Here is a 24,021-nt window from a genome sequence, read left to right as displayed (position 1 = left end):
ACAGAGTGACCAAATGTCTGTACATGCCCCCTTAATTTTGAAAAGAAAAAAAAATAGAATAGTTGCTTGTGTAGAAGCTTGAGAAGGGTTTTGAGTAAATAAAAAGGACAGTTTTTTCCTGAGCTGTTGGAAGAATGCACCAAATGCCTGTGTCTGTGTCTTTCTTTATCGCCGACTCCACGCACCCTTCCCGAGCTCCGAACTCGGCTGGAGCTGGACTCCGGCAAGTGGCGCCCAACGTGAGGGCTCGACGAAGGTAAGTCTTTTATCTTTTTTTTGCGGCGTGGATAGGACTTCACCCAGGGTGCTGCAGGCCCCCTGACAGAAGGTCAGGTTAGGAGGGGTGAATAGTCAGAACATTTCTTGAGAAGTTTTGTACCCTCTGTTGCTATAGAGTAAAAATGGGACAGAGTGCATCCAGCGACAGAAGCTTGTACGCTGATATTATTAAGCATATTTTACAAGAGAAAGGCATTAAAGTTAGTAAAAAAGAGCTTTCAGAATTTTTGCAGTTTATACGGACAATTAGTCCTTGGTTCCCAGAGGAAGGAACTTTAGATTTACAGACATGGGATCAGGTAGGGAATGATATAAAGAGGTGGTATCACAGCCACGGGGGGGCTGACATGCCTTCCTCAGCCTATGCTATTTGGGACAGTATTGAGACAAACACTGGATACGGGGACAGATGCTTATGCTCCATCTTCCCTGACTGCTCCACCTCGGGAACACACTCCCTTGATTAATCGTAAAAAGGGAGGCTCAGGCTCTACTTATGGCTCTATAAATAGTTTCTGTCCTGAAGATAAGGTAAACTATTCTAAAAATGAGCAGGAAGGCTTAACAGGTGAAGAAGATCTTTCAAAACCAGAAAGACTTAGATCAGAAGTTAAGGATTGTGAAGAAGAGCGGACAGTTGAGTTATGTGATAGATGGTCGCTTGCTGTTGATGATAAGCCTCCAAGATATTCGGCTAAGCTTTGTGAGCCCTTTCCAGCTAGACCAGATCCAGCAAAGATTGGCTTTAGAGGAGCAATGCAGCAGGCACATAAGGAAGGTGATTTTTTCTGTTTTCCTGTTGTTTATGAATGGAATGAACCTGAATGGGAACCGTTGTCTTATAAGCTTATTAAAGAACTAAAGCATGCCGTCTCTGACTACGGGCCAAACTCCCCGTACACTATGACATTGGTGGAGGGACTAGCAGCTAAGTGGATGACTCCATATGATTGGTTTCAGGTTGCTAAGGCTTGCCTCACAGGAGGAAACTTCCTTCTGTGGAAGATGGAATATGAGGAACTAGCTAAAGCAGAGGTAAAGTCTCATGGATCTGTGAGATGTGGCAAGTCTCTTACCTTAGACATGCTTTTAGGACAGGGCACTCATCTTGGCGTTTCAGAACAACTTACTCTGCCTAAGGAGACATTACAGCTTATCTCCTCCCTGGCACTAGGAGCATGGAAACGCCTGCCATCTGCAGATCAGAAGTCCTCGGGTTTTGTAAATGTTAAGCAGAAGCCTGAGGAGCCTTTTGAAGATTTTGTAGCTCGACTCACAGAAGCAGTGAGTCGGACAGTAATTAACAATACAGCTACAGATCTCATAGTTAAACAGCTAGCTTTTGAGAATGCTACTCCAACTTGCCAGACCTTAATTCAGCCAGTGAGAAGGACAGGAGATTTGTCAGACTATGTTAGAGCTTGTACTGAAGTCACTCCATCTTATATGCAAGGGTTAACTATTGCTGCAGTTCTTCAAGGTCAAACTGCTACTCAGATTTTAAAGAACATTAGAGGCAATCAAAAAAATAAAAAAGGAAAGAATTGCTATTCTTGTGGTGGAGTAGGGCATTTCAGCCACAACTGTCCTGCCAGAAACTCATCCCAAAATTTCAAACAGGAAAAAACTTATGTGGACACTCCTAAACCCAATTTAAATATTCCTCACACTGTCTGTCCACGGTGTGAGAAGGGATTTCATTGGCAAAAAGCTTGTAAGTCTAAATTCCACAAGAATGGAACACTTCTATTGCCTCTAAGTCGTCCTAAATTGAGTAATCAGCCTGTACAGGGTCAGATTCAGGGAAATGGGAGGCAGCCACAGTCCCAGGTCCACAAAACTATGAAGACATGTATGAATATCGGTGCTAAAGTGTACAAAACTAAATTGATGGCTGCTACTTTAAGCACAGAGTTAAAGCAAAATAGACGTAAATGTTATAATTGTGGCAAATTGGGACATATGTGGAAAGACTGTAAGAAAGAAAATACCCAAAATTTTGGTAAACAAGCTATGGGTTATCTAAAGGCCTGCCGCAACATCAAGACTTTGAAACATCCTGCCCACCTAGCAGGACTTAAAACCCCTGCTGTCCAAAAGCAAATGAATGCTAAATGTTTTAATTGTGATAAACTCAAATACCTTCAGAAGCAATGCCAAGCACCTCTTTTAGCTAAAAAATATGGCAGTAATACCGCTAAGGATCACTGCCTTAATATGTGTCCTAAATGTCATAGAAGTTTACACTGGGCAAAAGCATGTAAATGTAAATATAAATCTAAAATTGATTGTGATGGCCAGCACCCGTGGTCAGGAAACTCCAGGCGGGGCAGGTTCTGGGCTCTGAACAATCAGAGGTTTACAAAGCACCAATATCCAATCCAAGCTGTGCCTATAGAAGAGTAACAGACTTAAAACCTGATACTGATAGAGGAAATGCTAATTAAAGGTTGGTATCTTCCTTGGCAATTAATTATACTACCTACTGTTCATACCTCAATTGGATGCTTATGGCACCAAGGGCCTACAGAGTGGCTACATCCTCCTTCCATGAATAAAAAAGCTATTACTCCTTATTGTGCTTTGGTCTCCACCTTAATTATCAAGAGATATCATAGACATAAGAAGCCTTTTGATAAAGATGTAAATAAAATAATTATTTCTTATAGCTCTAAACAGCTTACTTATTTAATATCTAAGGATGAGATAAGACAAATAGCACTATTTATCCTTGTGGGTATAGGAGATGAAACTAAACTGGGCCCACAGAAAAATACTTAACCTCTTGTACTTCATAAACAATATTTGTACAAAATTAACATCTTTTTTTAACTCTATTAAATTTTTATGTTGAATATTTGAACTTTATGAACATAACTCTTAAGGTATTATTTGAGGCACTGCTTTAAAAGAGTAACATTTACCCCAAATATGAACTGGTATAAAGATAACATCACTGTTAAATTTTTTCCAGGTATGAAACACACCCATGTACTTTTATCTGCTAGTCTTATATTTAGATAAAGAATAAATGCAAGTATACCAATGTGTTCTTGATGAAAAAGGGTATAGAGGAAAGTTCTTGAATAAAAGAAAAAAGGCATGCTTGTAAAATATTCCTTCCTATAGGAGAATGGCTATGTTAGACTGTAGTGCTGAAGAGGACAAAATATTTACAGGATAAAGTTTGCTGAAGAAGGGATGGGAAAGTTATGGAAGCTGTGAAAGATATAATGTAAAAGTTATGGAAGCTGTGAAATAATAATCCTTTATTATTTATATGGAATATAATTAATCATATCCTTTATACACTGTTTGCAGTATTTTCTAAAATATTCATCCTTGATACATGGAATTAAAATCTGTCTATCATAGCAACAAAGTTTTAAAAATCACATGTTATTATAACATCTTCTCTTAAATGTCTTTATCTACCTAATGATTATATTTTTCTAGTTAGCGCCAACGAACTCCAGACTTGAATTTACTGAAGTGTCTCAGAATATGATAAGATTCTATATCGAGGTATCAAGGTGATATTTGGGTTTTCTGCCTTACAGTATGTTCACATTGCTTAAGTTTGATAAAAGTTATGTATTTATTTTACAGGTATTTAAGTAATCACTTAATGCCAATAATTAAATCTAATCCATATTGTGTTATATAAAGATATTCTATTTCAATTAAATATTATAAGTCCTGGCATCCTTGATAGGTATCTAAATAATTCAGAAATTTCATTTCGTAGATACAATAACTGAATGGGCTTTTGGATTAAACATACTGTCAGATGCCAAGTAGAGCAAAGCTAGCTATATCAAAATACTACTACAGAAAAAAAAATTTTTACAGAATTTTAATTCAAATTTCTGTATTTCCAAAAATCTAAGACAATAATGCTTGACACTAATGTAGTGCAGGCCAAAAAGCCAGAAAAATATAAATGTTTATAGTTCTATAAATATGTCCAGGCTGTTAACTGTGTATCTCTTTAACTAATTTATATTACTATTATAATTGAATCGGGGTCTTCAGTATGACCAATTTTTTTCTTACAGGGTCTCTATTTCGATTGAATTATCATTGTTTACTTTTCATTTACTAAATTTTAATAGGTACTGCTTATCACCAAGCTTGGTTTATAAAGATTCCTTAATAAATCTTAAATTCATCTAATATGATCTTTCGTGCACGTTGTAACATTTTGGAGGCCTCAGTCAGAGGGTAGTAGCCATCCTGGGTTCTAGAGCCTGACTCAGTAGTCTGGGGAGGCCACCGTGATGATTTACACGGCCCCAGCTGCCAGTCCTGGCTTCCTGGCTCGCAGGATTTGCACTGACCTCTGCCTATATACAGGTATCTCATCATTCAAATTTACTTGTTTTGAGTACTCATCTGGGACTCAAGAGGCTGGGTGCAACACAATCTCTTGAGTCAGGGTCCATACAAGACATCATTATGGACCATTAGCTTTTAAAATTGAGTGAGTGTGGTGGCCACCTATGTCTGTGTTGATGTATGTCTTTTGTTACGATTATTTGAAATTTTACTTTTACAGTCATCTAAAGTGTATTTTAAGAAAAAAAAAGAGGTGTGTGTGTGTTTTACTGCTTGGTTTCAATGTTCCTTGAGTTCAAATGAGAAATAGACACATAATAGATCTTAGTTTTATGCCATTTTTTTCCAATTAGAATTATTATAGAAATTTTTATTTTAATTGTTATCATACTGTCTGTTTTTACTGATTAGGAATTGCTATACTTTTAATTGATTTTTGGAGTTTGTTGTTACAGAAATATTATTTGAAAGAACAGATGTCTGTGACTGAAATATTCCCTAGTCATCTTGGCAAAATCTTTATCATAATCCACCTTGTATTCTCCATCTATATATGTGAACCATCTGAAAGACCATGGTAAACTTATGTTACTACAAACAACAGAAGAGAGTTTTGCTAGCCTCAGTGCTACCCTTGCTGAGGCCAAACAGACACTTCCACCTGGAAATGTTTTAAGAGCCAAGTCTGTGCAGAGGATCAACACCTGCCATGAGGACACATCACAAATACATCTACTGATCTACCCTCTACCACTGAAGACATTCCTGCACAGGACTCAAGCTACCTTCCAAAAGGACTTCTGATAAATAACTTATCTTTCCCTTACACAGGGATCCTGAGATTCCCTCTCCTTTTCCCAGAATGACTCTGTGAATATTGCAATTTGTATTGTGTATTGTTACTAATTGTCTTAATTTTTTCCTGATGCTTGATATTTTTGTCATCTTAAAAAGACCCTCATATATATGGTTACCTGTAAATTTGGCTGAGTTGTGGTATGATGATGCTGCTCTTTATACTTTGGAATCAGTTTCTACAGCTTTATCAGATCCTAAATGTTTTGTGATTTCCTTATTTTTAAGTCTCACTTCCTTTATTACCCTTATTGAATCTTTTACAGCTTCAGTGACTGTCCTGACAGAGCTAGTTCATACAGCCCATCATGTTAATACCCTTTCTCGTAATATTAGTCTTGCTTTGTTTACCTAGGAAGGTATTGATAAAAATTTAGAGACTAGACTAATTATTAGAAGAGGCAATAATTTATATTAGCAATGAAATTCTATATTTAAAAATTAGATTAGGTGCCACTTGTCATAGTAATTAAAAATGGATCTGTGTTACTCCGCTACCTTACACTTACTCAAATGTCTCCTGGATTGATGTTAAAGCTCATCTCCATAGTGTATGGAATAGTACATCTAATATTTTTAGCATCCAAGAATTATATGCCCAAAATTCTACTACCTCTCACTCTCACCTTCAGGCCATTTCCACGGGAGGTGTTGCTAATCAATTTTTACAATCTCTTTCATCTTTTATTTCTAAGAAGAACTTTTCTTCTTTCTTTATTAATTTGGGAATCACGCTAATTGTTCTCCTTTCTGTGTTGTTTCTTGGCCCAGTCATCTTCTAACATTTGAGCTCCATGATTTAAGCCACTCACAGAGCACTGCACATCCTCCAACTTAATAATAAAAAAGGGGGAGATGCTGGGGTCCGCGCAGTGGGTGTGGATGACACGAGGGTGTGATGAGAACAGCTCCCCTGTGCGGCAAGGCCCGGGGGAGTTTCCAGCTGTGTGGCAAGGCCCGGCGGAAGTCTCTCCGACCACCTTGATACTGTTTTACCCCCTGGCTGCATGGACACTCAAGCACCCCACTAAGAATTTTGCAATCTATTGAGGCAGTGTTTGCCCCTGTGGGATGGCTTTTATCACCAACGTGAGCTTGAGAGTTAGTGTCACTGATAATATCTTGGTGAGTGGGCCTTTGACAATTTACACACAGGAGCACAATTAAACCCATGCCATTTCTGGACACCTTATTGTGTACCTACCCATTGCCCTGAAATCGGGCCCAGACATATAGCACACCTTCTGGGAAGGGGCTTGAAAATATCCTAAATATTAATACAAGTGATGGGAGTGAGAGCTGAAACTGCTATGGCAATAAATATAGTTATTGTTATCTCAAAGGCTAGCCTGTCTTTGCAATTTTTTTGGAATATAGAAAATGTAACTGTTTTAGCCGCTTTTATAATTTTTAGCTAGAGGATTAAGGATGCTTTTATTAAAGAAAAATGCTTTTGATTATTGTCTTATTGTTTATGGGGTTGTAGGGGTCTATAGTTGTAGGGAGATTTAACATTTGAAGTTTCTATTTTAGATTTTAGGTTTTTTCCCTTATAACCTATTTTCCCATTAAATGATGGGTAAATTGTAGAAGTAAAAATGTGGTGGGAAAGTACTACTGATTAGCAGATAATCGCATGTGCCTTGGCCTTGGAGTCCTGGCTGTTGCTCCATGGCTACTGTTGAAGGATAAACAATAGCTTGCTTTGAAGAATATGAATGCAGTATTTTGCAAAATTATCTTTAGGAGCACCTGCTTAGCCTTGAGTACAGACAGAGTGACCAAATGTCTGTACATGCCCCCTTAATTTTGAAAAGAAAAAAAAATAGAATAGTTGCTTGTGTAGAAGCTTGAGAAGGGTTTTGAGAAAATAAAAAGGACAGTTTTTTCCTGAGCGGTTGGAAGAACGCACCAAATGCCTGTGTCTGTGTCTTTCTTTATCGCCGACTCCACGCACCCTTCCCGAGCTCCGAACTCGGCTGGAGCTGGACTCCGGCATGGAATGACGGAGAAGATGCCCTTATGAGATTCCTTCCAGTGTCACCTTTCTGTACTTCAATAACCTTGGCCTTGATACCTCTAGTTCATGTTATTAATCTTGAGTGGGGAAGATGAGTAGGGGAAAGGAGAAGTGGGGAGAAACCCCTTGTGTGCAAGTGAAGATATGTAACAAGCAAGAAAATTGGGCTAAATATATATATTTCATTATTCACTGGCATAACTATAACCTGATGAACTTATCTGGTGATAATGGATGCAAAACCTGTAAGCTCTAGGCATATCCCTGCAAGTTAATACCAGTGCATGATTACTGGAAACTGTTACCACTTCTCTGAATTTTGAGTAAAATACATGCTATTTAAGTAAAGTGGTTTATCACCATAGCAACCATTTCCAGAGTCACACATTCAAATTATAGACCTGCACAAGGTCCAAATGACAAAATTCTGATTTAAGTTCTCTGCTGTAGTTTGCTTGCAATGGTCACCCACCTTCTCTCATGTTCATTCCCCATGACTTCCGGAAGGAAGGACAGAAAGAAAACCAAAGGAAATAAGAAAAATCAACTTCCATTATAATGATTATTTATATAAAGAACTGGATCTTGTTGGGAGTTAATGAAAGTAGAATTTACTTTGAACCAAAATACAGGTCTTTGGGTTCATCATGTATCCATAACTCATTTTTTCTTGCCAAGTAATCCTCTATTATATGGATATATCAAAATTTGCTTACTCATTCTTATTTAATGGACACTTGGATTATTTCCAGTTTATGGCTATTATAAATATATGACTCCCGCTCTACGTAATCATTGAACTTAAAAATATACATGCAGGTCACATGGTTAAACGATAGCAGCCCACAGGATGGAGAGTACTTTCCATCTAACGCAGGTCCTTATGGACAACAAAAAAGAGCAGGAAAAAAAAATGTTTCGAATGCTGTGAGGGTGCTTCCCAGTTTGGAGACTAAACAACGGTTCTCGCAACTTGTTTTGTGGGCCCTCTTACCTGCTTTCCTTCCTCTCCATCTGAACTGTCATTGGCATCATGGGCATTGCCTTTGAGATGGTAGTTCTTCAATTTTTCTTGAATGGACCAATAAGTCTTCTCATCTGCTGTGTTCTCCTCATCGCTTTCTGGATTATTTTTCCATTCTTTCATCATTTCTAACACATTGTATGGTCTCCCTGAAGCCAGTGTGTTGCCCTAATAATTAACAATAAATGCTTAATGTTATAAATAGCTCAGGCAATTTAAAAGATCTATATCTTCTAATAATATACTCCTCCAAGTTCAGAAAAATTCACATGGAAAAATGAGAATGCAAAACTCTTGGTGCCCATCAGGAGCACACTGCGTGTGTCCTGACACTGTGTGTGCCCTGACCCTGCGTGTGCCCTTACACTGCTTGTGTGACAGCAACTGGTCAGGGTGTTGATGGGAAATACTCAGACTTGAAGGACCATGAGGCATGCTGGAGTATGGCACACCACACAGGCCATTCCCCAGCACCTGCAGACCCTTCATAGTACCGTTCCTGGAAGACTGACGAGGAGGCTGGAGGAATGAGCGCTCCCAAGATGAGTCCAACACCAAGGATCAGTCTGTATAAGGTCAAATTGGCTAAATTCCATTGATAAGTTGAATGTCACACCTAAGAATACAGACACTTGTTTGAAAGCCCTTATCTGTCTGGATGAGTTAGACAGAATATGGCTGTTTGTTGTTCCTGACTCAATCTCCTTATCCCAGATATAAGTATAGCATATTAACGCTGCCCATTTAATATTAACTATACTTTCACAAATACAATATCCCACCTAATGTGCCAACAACGCATACTCAAATGACTCCAAGTTGACTAGGAATGTCATAAATAGTTTTGCTACTAACTCAGACAGTTAGAAAACAATTGAACAAGAAATTAGGATTCTCATTTAAATTAAAATGAGAAGTTCAGATGTGGGCACCATTATGGAGTGGCCCGAAACGATCCAGTATGTGGGTAGCATTCAGGAATAAGCAACAGAACACAGATAACCATGAGGCAGGGAATTTTTAAAACACTTATTTTTAATTTATTTGCAAGGCAGAGTTACACAGAGAGGAGAGACAGAAAGACAGACAGAGATGTTTCATCCACTGATTTAATTCCCCAAATGGTTGGCTCAGGCTGAAACCAGGAGTTCAGAGCTTCTTCCAGGTCTGTCACCAGAGTATTGAGGCTCAAGCACTTGGGCCATCTTCCACTGCTTTCATAGGCATATTAGCAGGAAGTTGGATTGGGAGTGCAGTAGCCAGGTCTTGAACTGGTACCCATATGGGATTCCAGCATCGCACATGAAAGGTTAAGCTACTATGCAAAATGCTAGCCTGGAGACAGGGTATTTCAACAGCAGCTATCTGAATATACTATTGAAGATATGTTTGTTAAGCTGAACATATTTGTGGCTAAAGATAGAGGCAACATTGAAAACACAATGGCAATAACTATATGAGGATTAGCATGTTGTTAATTCCCTAGGTTTCTTCTGTTTCACTCTGTCTTAAGAAAGTCAATGTTCTTATCACCTCCATGGTTCCTAGTGCACCCTGCACTTGTTCCACTCATTCATCCTGCTCCCACTTAGTGCAGAAGCCCTCTTTATTCCTTTTTGCCAAGTCACGGCCTATATTTCCTTTCAGGTTCACTTCAAGAATCATCTCTGTGAGGTATTCCAGAACTGCCAAAGATATAGCCTCGTGACAGTCAGGCAGAGCACAGGTGGAAGCCCAGGGCAGTGCCCTGGAAGCTCTGAGATCAGTGCGATGGGCAGATAATCCTCACACCTCAACAGCTGGTCTAAAGGGCTCTGGCTCATCCCTATGACCCACCTGCCATCCATTAAAACTTCCTGGCTTCATCCCTACCGCCAGCTCTGCTTTTTAGGAAACATCACAGTGTCTAGGCTCCTGGAACGCAAGTGCACAGAACTTTTCCTGAACTTGATTCTTGGGTTGGCAGCTACATTAACTGTGTCTATAACCCTAGTCCTCAAAGCTCCTGCAGAACAAACCGCACAGGTAACTCTGGGTACTGTAGCAGTCACTAATGCTGTTTACCTAATATTTCTCCTTTTTTGTATAAAGGTATATGGCAGAATTTCACTTCCCTTTTCCCACTGAAACACGATCACGTGATTTACTCTGGTTTATTTCACTTAATAGGTGGAAACAGAGACGGTGTATGTTCCTTTATGTCCCAATTTCTGCTTGGAAACTACAGAAACACAGAGATGGAGGCTCCCTCTGCCTGGGTCCTTGAGTGGGTGCAAAGTAACAGACAGCCGCTTCCCTTCTCTCGGCAGATGACAGCACAAGGTACTAAGCACATGGAGATGTGGGGCCATTTGCTATCACAACCTAATACAGAGTTCAAAGTAAACACTGACATTCTGTAAATCGCTTTCAAGAGTAAGCTTAATCTACAACTGCCATGACCAACAAAATTATAGTTACTGCAAAACATGTATGCAGTCAGTACAACATGACCGTCATTTATTTAGGCAGCCCTTGCTTTGCATAGTCGTAAGACACATTATTTCAGTTAACATAATTTAGCTAAACAGCATCAGTGCCCCCTCACCAAAAGCAAAGTCACCATGCTATATTAACTTTTTTCTTTTTTAATTTTTCATGATGATTACATAGTTGATCAGGGTGGGAAGGATTGGGCGTTAGGGAAAGGCAGGTGAAAACCTTGTTTCCAAATTCTCTATTTCTCCTTGTTTTTAGGATAAGGAGAGAGATAAAGCGGGGGAAGTCACACTTGGTCTCCCAAATGTCTCAGTACCCAGGAATGGGGAACTGCCACATGGTATTAACCCAGGGTCCAGATGTGTGCACGTTCTGAGGGTTCTACCCAAGTGGTTTGAATAGTTCTGAAATGCTGTCGATTTTTGCCAATCCAGTGATGATGCAGCCCTCCCAATGGCCACTGGCTGACAGTCAACCTCAGGTCTCCATTCACCAAGATTTTTGCAGTCATCATTTGGCTGGGGTGGTTGTCCAATTTGTTCTGTTATCCTTCTGCTACGGAAACAAATGAGCTACCATATTCTCCATGAGCATCAGGGTCTGCATCCACTGCTCTGCCTTTTTCACTGAGGTCATATTCTTGCAGGTGGTCCCAAGGACCCGGGCCAGGTGACCCAAGCCCCGCTGGATCACCTGCCCCCCAGGATTCATGAACCTGGCACCCACCACGCAAGCTGGCCAAGAGACCTGAGCAAGGCGATCAGAATCTTGCTGGATCCCTCATCCACTGGGCTAACAAACCCAGTGCACACCCCAGGATTTGGGCCAGGCAACCCAATTCTCCCAGATCTCCTACCCCCAGGGCTCATGAACCGGCACCCATCGATCCCAGGCAGCCATGGCTTGCCTCACCTCAGCATTCCACTATTGTATTGAGCAGCCTGGCTCAGTGTAGCCTGCCCACAGTGGGTGCTGCAGCCTAACCCAGCCCAGCCGGATCTCTGTCCCAGTCCTAATGTGAAGTGGCTGGTGTAGCGGCCTGATCTGGCTCCTCTTGCACCCTGTCTTGGTTCTCAGACCCACCAGTGGATGTTATGAACTGACTCAGCCTGGTCTGTCCCCAGACCTGAGCCACATGTACCCTGGTGGGTACTGTAACCTGGTATGGTCTGGGCTGCTCCTTGTCTTGATTCTTGCACTCACCTGCAGGGAGGCAGGGACTGCATCCTGACGGAGTTTCCCAAGCTCCTCTGTTGGATCTCCTCCCAGTGGTAGCTCTCGCTCATGCCAGTTGGCCTTTGGCCAGGTTGACTTTGTCTACCTCTTGTTCTGGCAGGAACAGTGTTCTTGCTCAACTGGCCCACACCCATTCTGGTTCTTATTGTTGGGTGTTGCAGCTCAGCCACATCTGGTCCATGCCTAGACAAGCTTTCGCATCGTTCAGCGGGGGTCAAGCCCATTCTACACCCACCCTGGCTCTCATGAGTACCAGCATGTGCTACAGTCTGGCCCAGTCTGTCTCTCCCCAGACCCAGTCCATACCCATGCAGAGGAAGACTGTAGTCATGTCCAACCCAGTTCGGTTCTTGTCCTCACCAGTGGGAACCCCAACCCAGCTGGCACATCCTGTTACCTCCCCAGTCAGGCTTGTTCCTACCCACAGCTCTTGGGTATACCAGCAGAGACTACAGTTCTACAGGGTAAGGCTAAATGCCCCCTACAGATTCTGCTACCAGACTGATTCTTTCGGGTGCTAGCTATTGTCATGGTCCATCCTAACATCACCCATCCTCTGTTCCACCTTACTGGTAGGCCCCAGCCTTTGCTTTAGTGTGCACACAGTAAGTGGTGCGTGGCGATGGTCGATGATAACTACCCCAGCTCAGGTCTCCCCCGTGTATTCATACTTTGGTCTGACCCATAAAAGCCCTCCGGTTCCTCTCTCCAAACCATTTGGCCTCAGCCCCTTGCTTACCTACACGCACAGTGGCCTTATCCATGGAAGTCCCTCAGCTGTGATTCTTCACCTGGCAGGTCATTGCTCACTACTACCTGCGCTATCCCCCAGTCTCCCTGCAAATCCCCTCCCTCAAGCATATAGAGTGCACCACCGGGCAGCATGAGGGCTTTGCCCAGGCCCTCACTCGGGGAGCCATGCGGCCCAGTTGAATCCACCCGTGCTGGTCAAAAAGCTTTCAGGCTAAGGAGAACCTGTGGGCCTGCTGACCTTCCCCTCCCCCAGGGAGGCTATATTATCTTTTTTTAAACAAGATTTATTTAGTTTTATTGGAAAGGCAATAAAACTTTATACTAAGAGGAGGAGAGACAGAAAGGAAGATCTTCCGTCCGATGATTCACTCCCCAAGTGAGCGCAACTGCTGATGCTGTGCCAATCCGAAGCCAGGAGCCAGGAGCCTCTTCCGGGTCTCCCACGCAGGTGCAGGGTCCCAAAGCTTTGGGCCGTCCTCGACTGCTTTCCCAGGTCACAAGCAGGGAGCTGGATGGGAAGTGGAGCTGCCGGGATCAGAACCGGTGCCCATATGGGATCCTGGCGCGTTCAAGGCGATGACTTTAGCCGCTAAGGCCATGCTGCCGGGCCCTTTCCCATGCATTAAGATCATTTGAATAGTTCTAGCCTACGCTGTCATGTTCAATGTCCTGCATTACCATGAAAAGCTAGACAGCCTATACTGTCTTGCACCTACACCTCTTAGGAATATTTTGAATGCTAAATTCACGTTTATAGGCAGGCATGGTGGTGTGACACGCTAATCCTCCTCTTGCAAGCACCATTATCACAAATGGGTGTTGATTCATGTTATGGCTGCTCTACGTCTTATCTAGCTCTCTGCTTGTGGCCTGGGAAAGCAGCAGAGAATGGATCAAAGTCTCAGGACCCTGCACCAGCCTGGGAGACCTGCAAGAGGCTCCTGGCTCCTGGCTCCGGATACGCTCAGGCCTGATGGTTGTGGCCATTTGAAGAGTGAATCAGCAGATGCAAGACCTTTCTCTACTTCTTCTGTACTCGCTCTAAAATATGTATTTCAAATAAAAACAAATCATTTTTTAAAATTCACATTTACATACACCTAGGAAGCTAGTGGTTGACTCTAGATTGCCATTGTGGTTAAAGAATTGATCTCATTTTTCATTCCAAAGAGACTGTGGAGAAAGAATCAAGAATAGCAACATAGTTCCCACAAAAACACTGAACTCCAGTTGGAAAGTTCTAGCTCTTGACCTCCATCTACCTGTGCTAGTAAGCCTGGACTTTGATACTGAGCTGGCTAAAGGTCTCCTGGAAACCCAGCACACACATCCTTCTTGTTTGCTACCTTCTAGGGGAAGATTTACATCAGATACTTGGACTAAACAAAAAATAAGTGGCTCAAAGACATGTGCTGAGAGTCTCTTAGATTAACAAAAAGTGTAAACAAACTAACTTAAAAAAAATGGGGTGGAATTGCTGCAGCACACGGTGTGGCTATCCCTGCCCTTACCACTAGAGCACTGACGTCTGAACTCTCCTCACTGGCTGCATCCGGGAGGTCAGACACTAAACTCATCCATCATGAAGCAGGAAATAGCACGCAGGTAGCAGCACAGTTTGACAATACAAAGTTTTCACAAGTAAACTTTTGGTTAATAAATGTTTACTCATTTAACAGACAAATAGAGAAGTCTACTAGTCATTTTGTAAAAAATGAAAAAAAATGAACACTTGCTGAGGAGATACTTTGGTCAAATATTAAGATTTGGACTTAACAGACAGGCCCTGAAAACAAACAAACAAACAAACAAACAAACAAACAACTGGGCCTCATGTGAGCTAGATGAGGGAAAAGCCAGAGTGGGCTGATTGTTTTTACTGGTGCAACCATAAAAAATCAGAGAGGATGAGGTTGGTTTGGCTTTGCAGCATCAGTTGGCAGATGCTGGCACTGGGGGCTAATTCTGTCAAGTTTAACTGCAGAACCTGAAAAGTGCATGATGTGGGAGGGGGCCCCTGAGGGAAATAGTAGGCACCTTCCTCTTGGGTTACCACTCCCACTGGAGAACATGAAAACCAGGACTGGGGCAGGCATGGCTAGACATAACCAGCACCCACCAGCATGTGGGTGGGCAGCATAGTAGGGCTGGTTAGGTTGAATGAAGCTTCAATGCCCATTGACATGTACGAGAGCTAAATGAGATCTGGGACAGACTAGACAAGCCTGCAGTACATACTGGCAAGCATGGGAACCAGGGTAGGGGCAGCCTGGTGGGGGTTATGGGGAGTCGCCCCAACTAAGCTGTAGTTTCCACTGGTTTGCGTGAGGGCCGAGTATGAAATGGGCAGGATCGAGCTGGAATACAATACCCATTGGTTCACAAGGAAGACAGGGCTGGAAGCAGAAGTGAGCCAGCAACTGCAATGACCAGCATGTGCAAAAGCTGATTGGCACAATGGACTGTGCCAGACCCTGTACTGGCAAGCACACATACAAGAATCAGGTCTGGGGATCATCTCAGGTGAAGTTTCTTTGGAGATCCTTCCAACTGAACTGCTGATCTCAGAACCCCAACCATGAAGAGACTATGTCAGCTAGTGGATTCTGAATAGGTTTCATCATGATTGGAACGGCGAGATTGGTAGCAATTCAGAACTGTTGAACTATCAAAACTGCTTGAGCAGGACCCTCGGAGCATGCCCCACATCGGGGACCTGGGATGAGTGGGAGGCTGGGTGGGGCTTCTCCCTTTATCTCTCCCCTGACCCCAGATACAGCGGGGAAAAATAATATTGAAGTGGAAACAACGATCTTACCCATTTTCCTGTAGCCCTTGACCCTTTGTGCCCTAATCAATTATGTAAAGATTATCAAAATAAAATAATTTAAAAAATGATTTGGAATTAACAGACAGGCCCTGAAAATAAATAAATAAAGAAAGAAATGAATAAATAATCAAATTCACAGAACTAATACATTTCAATTCAACTCAAAACAGTGAGATACCAATTTTCACGTAACAGGTGGATATACATTTAATCTTTGGAGTCAAGATGATGGAATAGAGTGAGGAAATGTTTAGAGATGGAGAAACATTAGGGTGAAGCAGAAAGCACACATTCCATGAAATAGGAGAGGACAGACCGATAGCCGTGGGGTACCTGGAGACTGATGGACACAGGAATGCAGCGGAGACAATGGTGTGGTGTTGCACTGATCTGATACGACAGCAGCATTCAGCAAGCAGCGTTCTGAACTTCACTAGTGGCTGGAACTCCAGCAGCAACCAGGTGGGAATGAAAATTTACTGGGAACTCAGGAGGTGAACTCAGACAAAGAACTGCCCATCCTGCTGGTTTGTTTGATTTGACCAGGAGCAGAGGCAGAGCAGCAGATTCCCAAACAAGTGGTGCGGGAACAAGGTGGATTTCATAGCCCAAACCCCTAGTAGAGCTGAGTTGGGTGCCATCTTGTGTAAGAAGGCAAGGGCTATGGGACAGGACTGCATATGCACTAAGCTGGGAGTGAACTCATTTTGGGCTCAGTGAATTGCAACTATGTAGCATCCTTCAGGTTCCACCCAAAATAGGCCTAGGTAGCTCGCAGAAGTGATGGCCAGCAGATCAAGACCTCTAGTGGTGGCATATAAGGTGTCATTTTGTACAGTGTGGCAAAGGCTTTAAGACTGTAGGGCCAACAGTGAGCTGGTGCATGTACTGAGCTGGGAGTGAATTCACTGAGCTCAGTACATTGCACTGGTCCAACACTGAAAATAATACCAACTTTGGCATCTTACAACTCAAAATATGTCCAGGTGGTCCTCAGATCTAATAGCCTGTAGGTTTCAGCAAGATCAGCACCACTAGCAACCTAGCTATTCAGGACATCTCGTTTCTCCTTAATCTTGGGAATTGTGAGAACCGGAACTGGGGGAAATGTTGTACAGACGAAAGTGCAACAACAGCGCAGAATCACAGGAGGTAGAGTGTGGAGCCAGGAGCTGGGGCTACATAGACCATGATGGAAATCTAACATAAGAGCCCAGATCTGAAATTTGCTGGAGGAAGTGGCACAAGTGACTGCAAACAGTGGGTACAAAACTCATAAAGTCAACCTGTAGATCTGTAGGTGACACAGCTTAGAAACCTGCCCCAAGGAGAAGAATCTGCCAGCCAGAAGTACAATGACCAGGAGCAAAAGAGACAAAGGCACAATGGATATTACTGAAAACTCCCCTGCAAAGGAGTAAAAGCCTTTGCCAATCTCAGTTAACTGAGGAATACATCGAGAAAAGGGATGGTACAAAATTCAAAACATTTGCTATAAAGCTTCTTATCAACAACGGGAAACACATGCCTGAATTTAAGGAATTTGCCACATAGGAAATAGCAACACTGAAACAAAATCAAGCCGAATTATTGAAAATGAAGGACACAACAGATCAAATTAAAAATTCGATGGAAAGTTTCAATAATACAATGAAGGAGGCAGAAGAAAGAATCTCAGAACTGGAAGATATTTTCTGTCACCAGGAGGAAACAAAAAGCTGGAAGCAGAGCTGTATCAAGCTAAACGAAATTATTCGAGAATTGAAAGACACTATTAAAACACCAAACATAAGAGTTATGGGAGTCCCAGAAGGTGCAGAAAAAGAAGCTTGAATTAAAGGTGTATTCAATGAAATATTAAGGGAAAACTTCTCTAACCTAGAGAAAGAATTGGGAAACAGCATCCAGGAAGAGTACAAAACTCCCAGAAGGGTTGACCAAAAGTGATATTCACCACAACACATGATAATCAAGCTCTCTTCAATCAAACATAAGCAAAAGATCCTTAAATGTGCACATGGAAAAAAAACCCCGACATATAAAGGAATGCCAATGAAATTCACAGGAGACCTCTCATAGGAAATTCTACAGGCAACAAGAGAATAGAGCAATATATTCCAGATTGTAAAAGCAAAAATGGTAGGCTCAGGATAACATATGCAGCAACGTTTTCCTTTCTTTGAAAATGAAATAAAAGTTAAAAGAATATGCTTCTTTCAAATCTGCCTTACAAACAATACTTAAAGATGTTCTCTTGCAGGAGGAAAGGAACAGCATCCACCAAAAACAAAGGCAAATGTGAAGTACATATCAGTAAAATAACAACGGAAGACTAAATCAACAAACAACCCATTGCCAAAGAACAAGAACAAATTACCACCTATTTATTTTAACCCTGAATTTAGATGGCTGAAACTCATCAAACAAATGCCATAGATTAGTAAAACAGAATTAAAAACACAAAACTCATTTAGTTGTTGCCTACAGGAGGCACATTTCACCAACAAAGATCAGCCAGCAGAAACTATATTTTATGGATTTTGATGTTTTTGTTTTTGGTTTCATTTCTTTAAAACCCATTTTTTTGCATTAAATTCTTTTCTTCAATAAGGTTCTTGATTTCCTTTTTTCATTTTTTCAGCGACACATGAGTCATTCATTAGCATTTTATCTAACCTCGGTTTAGGGGCGGGGGAGGGGAAATCCTAGAGTCTGGAACTGTATCATAAAATGATAATAGTATGATAATAATAGTAAAGGAGAAAAAGATAAAAGCAAAAAAAGTTTGAGAATACTTTGCTTTGATGATGGTGCAAGGAAATAAACACTCTTCTACACCTGCTTTTCAAAGGAAAATAAATTAGCAAAAGTCAAAACACATAATGCATATTATGTCTGACCAGTAATTTCACTAGTAAGAATTTAAACCTACAGATAAGCTGACATGGAATGAAACATATTTAAAAGAGCCTTTGGTGCACCACTGATTTTCATAGCAAAAATGTGGAACAATTTAAGCCCTTCATATGCACAGAAGGCCATTTACAAAAAGTATCAACAATTTGAGAAACAATATCAATTTTTGATAATCCAAAACATTTCTTATAGTAGGTGAAAACATAATTTGTGTAATATGAATCCATTTTAGTTTGAAATACACACATAAAAACATCGTAGCCTTTTATGAAAGGATACATAAAAAATACTTAAGAATGGATATCTGCAGTGGAAGGGAATAAGGAGACAGGAAGAGAAAGGTTCTTGGTTTGAAATCGCCCAAGAGTTCCTTCACCTCTATTTGTGGCCCAGTGTTCTTTTTGAAAATTTTTTAGCTTTAAGATTTAACATTCAAATATTTTTTTGCTATATTCACTTCATATGAAATATGATATATATGTTTTTGTCATTCGAAATTACATTATTTGAGGAAACTGGATATCCTTGTGGGGGAACGGGCAGTGGGGAATGTTCAATCTTGACTTCTATACTGCACCATATACAAGAATTAATTCACAACAGAACAAAGACTTCACTGTTAGGGGTAAAAATATAAAAGCTTCTGGACGGAAACATAGGAGACTGACTTCATTATTTTGGGGTAGGCAAGAATTATTGGGTGGAACACAGAGCACCAGCCATGAAAGAAAAGAGAAAAGAAATTTCATCAAAGCTAAACACTCATCATCAAAAGATACCTTTAAAATAGCAAAAAGACAAGCAATAAACTAGGAAATATTATATGTATTGCACAAATATAAAAATACTGGCTACATATTATGCACAATGTATAATGTATATAAAATATGAAACATTAATACATAATGTACATACACACGTATTTGTGTAGATACCTATTCATCACATATCTATCAAAAACTTATTTCTGTGATATTAAATGCATATGACAGAAAGCTCATATCGAGAACCTCTACAAAGAAATAATAAATAAATATAAAAAAGCCCAGAGAAAAGTGGAAAAGAGACTTGACTCAACCATTCTGCAAAAGAGGACATGCAAAAAGGTCAGCAAGCATAAGCAAGGGTAATCGGCTTCATTTGTTGTGTAGGAAATACAAGTTAAACCACAAGAAGATACCATCACAGGTCTACTAGGATATTCACATTTAAAATTGTAACAGCAACAAGCACTGGGGATACCAACTCCCAGACACTGGTGAGTAGCAGAATCACCTCAAGAGACTTTCTGAAAGTTTCCAATAAAGCTAAACAAAGGCCTACCTTGCTTTCCAGTTATTTCACTCTGCAATATATACTCCAGGGAAGACAGTGCATACAAGATTTTTGCAGGACTGTTCACAACTGCCTCATTTATACCAGTCACCAACTAGAGCTGCCCAAATGCCTAACAGGGCAAAGGTTAACTGCACTGTGCTGTGTTCACACGACAGAATGCTACACTGCACTTCGGGCCCAGCGCTCACATGGCAACTCGAGTCTCACTGGAAGAATACCGTGGGAAGGAAGCCACAAGAGTATATATTGTAGATTCTACTTATGTAAATTTGTCAACAGATCTACAATGAACCAAATAAGAAGATCACTTCTCTCTGAAGAGAGGAAGAGGGAGTTACTGGCAAGAAAAGGGAACAAAAGGCCGAAATGGTTTGTTTATCATTCTGGAGGAAACAACAACCATGTGTATATGTGAATGAATCTCAAAAGGTTTATGGAAAAATGGAATTAAAAGATAGCACAAAATTTCTTTAAACTTTCTGGAACTTCCTCATATATAATTCATTAGGCTATATAGCCAAAATCTGTGAATTTTATGGTAAATGAATTATATCTTTGCAAAACTATGATTAATTTAAATCAGTGTTTCAAAGGTTTTTCATAGCATCATGCATATTTTTTGTTGCTGTATAGTATTCTATTATTAGACTATACCATATTTTATTCATTATACAATCAAAGGACATGTAGATTGATTTTTAGCTTTTGTTCCTTTACACAGTCCTAGAAACATTACTGTATGTGTTTTCTGGAGTAAATGTGCAGAAGTTCCTCTTGGGTACATTTTAGATATGAAATTTCCTGTTTGTAGAGGAAGAGAATGTACTAGACCCTTTCCCCAAAGTAGCTATGCAATTAATATTCCTACCACTAATGATCAAGAAATACTCTATATTTTCCCACAGTCTAATATTGCCAGGGTTCTGAAATTTGTTTATCACACTGAGGTTTTGGTTTGTACTTCTTGTTCACTAATGAGACTGAACATCTTGTAACATATTGCCTAGCCAAATGTCTCCTCTTGGGTTAAAATACACCATCCTATCTTTGTGCCCCTTTTGCACTTCATTATGTGTTTCCCTTTGTATTGATTTATAAGACTTTTCTAAATTCTTTTAAAAAATGTATCTTTAATGTTGTTTACATAGTTGAGAGGGATGTACACCCACATGAGCCACTGACTAGGGTGGCAAGGGTCAAGCTATGGAGTAAGGAGGGTAGGACAATTGTTTCTAATTTTTTTTCTTTTTCTCCTGAACCTACATGGGTGGAGAAGGGAGCCAGCCACTCTTTCTTGCCAAACGACATATGCACTCAAAGATGGGGGACAGTCATCTACTGTCAACTTAGAGACCCCGATGGGGGGAAGAATGATCTGAGGATGTTACTTGAGTGGTTTTTGCACTCTATGGTTGGATTATGTATCTTGTAATTTTCTCTGTGGCCAGGGTTTGAGTTCAGCAGTCTAGTTGGGGAGTCTTCCAAGACAACTCACCTGGGAAAAACAGTCCTGGATGCCATGCTTGTCAGGAGGTACTGCTATGACTTGACATGACTTGCACCTAGCCCTAGCAGGTATGTGGCAAAGCCTGGTAGCCCACACTTTTTCTGACTGTTGTATGTGCCAGCGAATGTGGTGGCCTAGGCTAATGCAATCTTCCCTTAAACCTAGCTCACATGTAGGCCCAGGGGTGTTGCAGGGCTGCCCAACCTGGTCTGCCTCCAGTCCCAGCTCTCATGCTCACAAGTGGGAGCAGTGTCTTAGCAGGGGAGTCCACAAAGTTCCCCTACCAGTCTTGCCCTCATCCCTAGGACTTGCCCATGTTGGTGGGTGCTCAATCTAATCTGGAATGGCCTGCTTCTCTTTGACATCTGCCAGCAGGTGCTGCAGCCTGGCTCTGCCCAGTCTGCCTCAGTCACATCTCATGCTGGTGGGTATTGCAGCCTAGTCCAGCCCAGCCATCCCCTACTCCTGTCCTTCATGCGAACTGTTAGGTGTCATGGTGTAACTTGGTTCAGCCCACCTGGCTTGTTTTCTAAATTTCATGATAATAATTACAAAAGCCTTCTCCTAGATAATAACCTATACAATATTTAAGAGTGTTATTTTATGAACGGACGTTCCTAAGATGAAATGATCAAGGCGATCCATTCCTTTTATGTCTGTCGGTCTTTTACTCATGGACTCCTTTCCTACTTATCACCTCTAAGCTCACCTCTATTTTCCATTGAATGAATCAGTGGATGGAAAATGTCCTTCTCTCCTTTTCTTCCTGTCTCTTTCTGTCATTCTGCCTTTGAAATAAATAAATCTTTAAAAATGTTTCCTTATTAATACTCATAATTTTATATGCTTAATATCTGAAAAGACAAAACATACAGAAATGTCTTGGTTACTTTCTTTTTTTTTTAAAAAAAAGATTTATTTATTTTTATTTACTTACTTGCTTATTTATCTATTTATTTATTTGAAAGGCAGGTTTACAGAGAGAATGAGAGAGGTCATTTATCCAGTGGTTCCATTCTCCCAAATGGCTACCGCTGCTGGAGCTGAGCCAATCCAAGCCAGGAGACAGGAGCTTCTTCCATGTCTTCCATGTGGTGCATGAGCCCACGGAGCTGGGCCACCCTCCTGCTTTCTCAGGCTACAAGCAGGGAGCTGGATCACAAGTGGAGCAGTCAAGACTAGAAGTGGTGCTCATGTGGAATGCTGGTGAACCAGGACTGGGACAGGCAAATGTGGGCCAAGGGGGTGGCACCTGTCAGCACACTTGAGGGTCAGGTCTGGGAGCTGGTGGGCTGAGCTAAGGCACAGCACCAATGGGTGTGCATGAGAGCCAGACAGGATGTAGGCTGGCTGGACTAGGTTACAGCAGAGGCTGGCACATGCAAAAACCAGGACAGGGGTGGGTCTGGTGGGGGTTACTGGGGATTGCCCCTGATAGGCTGCAGCACCCGCTGGTATGCATGAGTACATCTGCTGGGAGCCATCTGGGCTGGAGCACAGCATCCACTGGTTTACATGAGATATGGGGCTGGAGCAGAACTGAATACACTGCAGTCCCTTCTGGTGTGCACAAGGGCTGAGTTTGTGACAGGCTGGGTTTCCGAGGCCACAGCACCCAACAGTTTGCATTGGAGATGGGGTTGGGGTGGAACTTAACAGGCAACTGCATTCTCCATATTTGTGTGGGCTGATGCAGATAAAGGACTGAAGTGGACCCCACTATAGCTAGTACACATAAGAATCATGTCTGGGGTTTCTCAGGTGAGGTGTCTTGGGGGACTCTCCAACTAGACTGCTGGACTCAAATCTCGGCTACAGAGGAAATTACAGGATGTATGGTCAGACCTTGGAGTGCGTGATTCAGGATTTGGTCTCCTCAGTTTGCTGATGCCTGTGCAAGGTCAGCATGTCCAGATATGCATGGGAGTCAAGATGGCCAGCTCATCTAGGCTAGCACAGGACACTGACTGCCTTGTTGATGGATGGAGGGCAGATCGGGTTAGACCATTCTCCTGGACAATCTTCGCAGTAAGTAATTGGGTGCATGGATGCACTAAAGTGGACTTTGGAAAGATTTTCTTAACCTGGAACAATGGAACCAACAACATCTCAGAACTATCAAAACCATTCAAGTAAAACACCCTTGGAACATTCATCCCCACATCAAGGTCTCTAAGGTGTCATCAAAGGATCATCCTCCATCCCTTGGTGTGGATGTAGTTTGACAGTAAGGACCAGTTCCCTTCCCCTTCTTCCCTGTGGACACAGGAGAGAGGAAAAAAGAACCCCACGGAATTATATGTCCCACCCAACTTCCTCTGTACCTGAACCTCTCCACCCTAATCAGTGGTCCACATGGGCGTGCATCACTTTTAACTATGTGAACGATATTAAAAATAAAACTTGGAATTCTTTAAAAATTAAAAGAGTAGGACTCTTGTGAAAAA

At 41.5% G+C, this 24,021-nt stretch overlaps 1 protein-coding gene across 2 annotated transcripts in view; it reads right to left on the bottom strand.

Annotated features, from left to right (window-relative positions):
- Window positions 1–24,021, bottom strand: part of STK33 (serine/threonine kinase 33) — a 76,432-nt gene that overhangs the window by 10,164 nt on the left and 42,247 nt on the right. Inside the window, exon 11 of one of the 2 annotated variants that reach the window (XM_040988975.1) lies at window positions 8,487–8,684. The exons of the other annotated variant lie outside the window; for it this stretch is intronic. Within the exon in view, the coding sequence (XP_040844909.1) occupies window positions 8,487–8,684 (198 nt within the window). The remainder of the gene's footprint in view (window positions 1–8,486; window positions 8,685–24,021) is intronic. 2 annotated transcript variants of the gene reach the window in all.

The sequence above is a fragment of the Ochotona curzoniae genome, unplaced genomic scaffold (genome assembly GCF_017591425.1).
Source record: "Ochotona curzoniae isolate NIBS_2020 unplaced genomic scaffold, NIBS_Ocur_1.0 contig_517, whole genome shotgun sequence".
Classification (NCBI taxonomy): Eukaryota; Metazoa; Chordata; class Mammalia; order Lagomorpha; family Ochotonidae; genus Ochotona; species Ochotona curzoniae.
The sequence above is the reverse complement of the archived record's forward strand: the minus strand, read 5'-3'. Positions and strand labels throughout refer to the sequence as shown.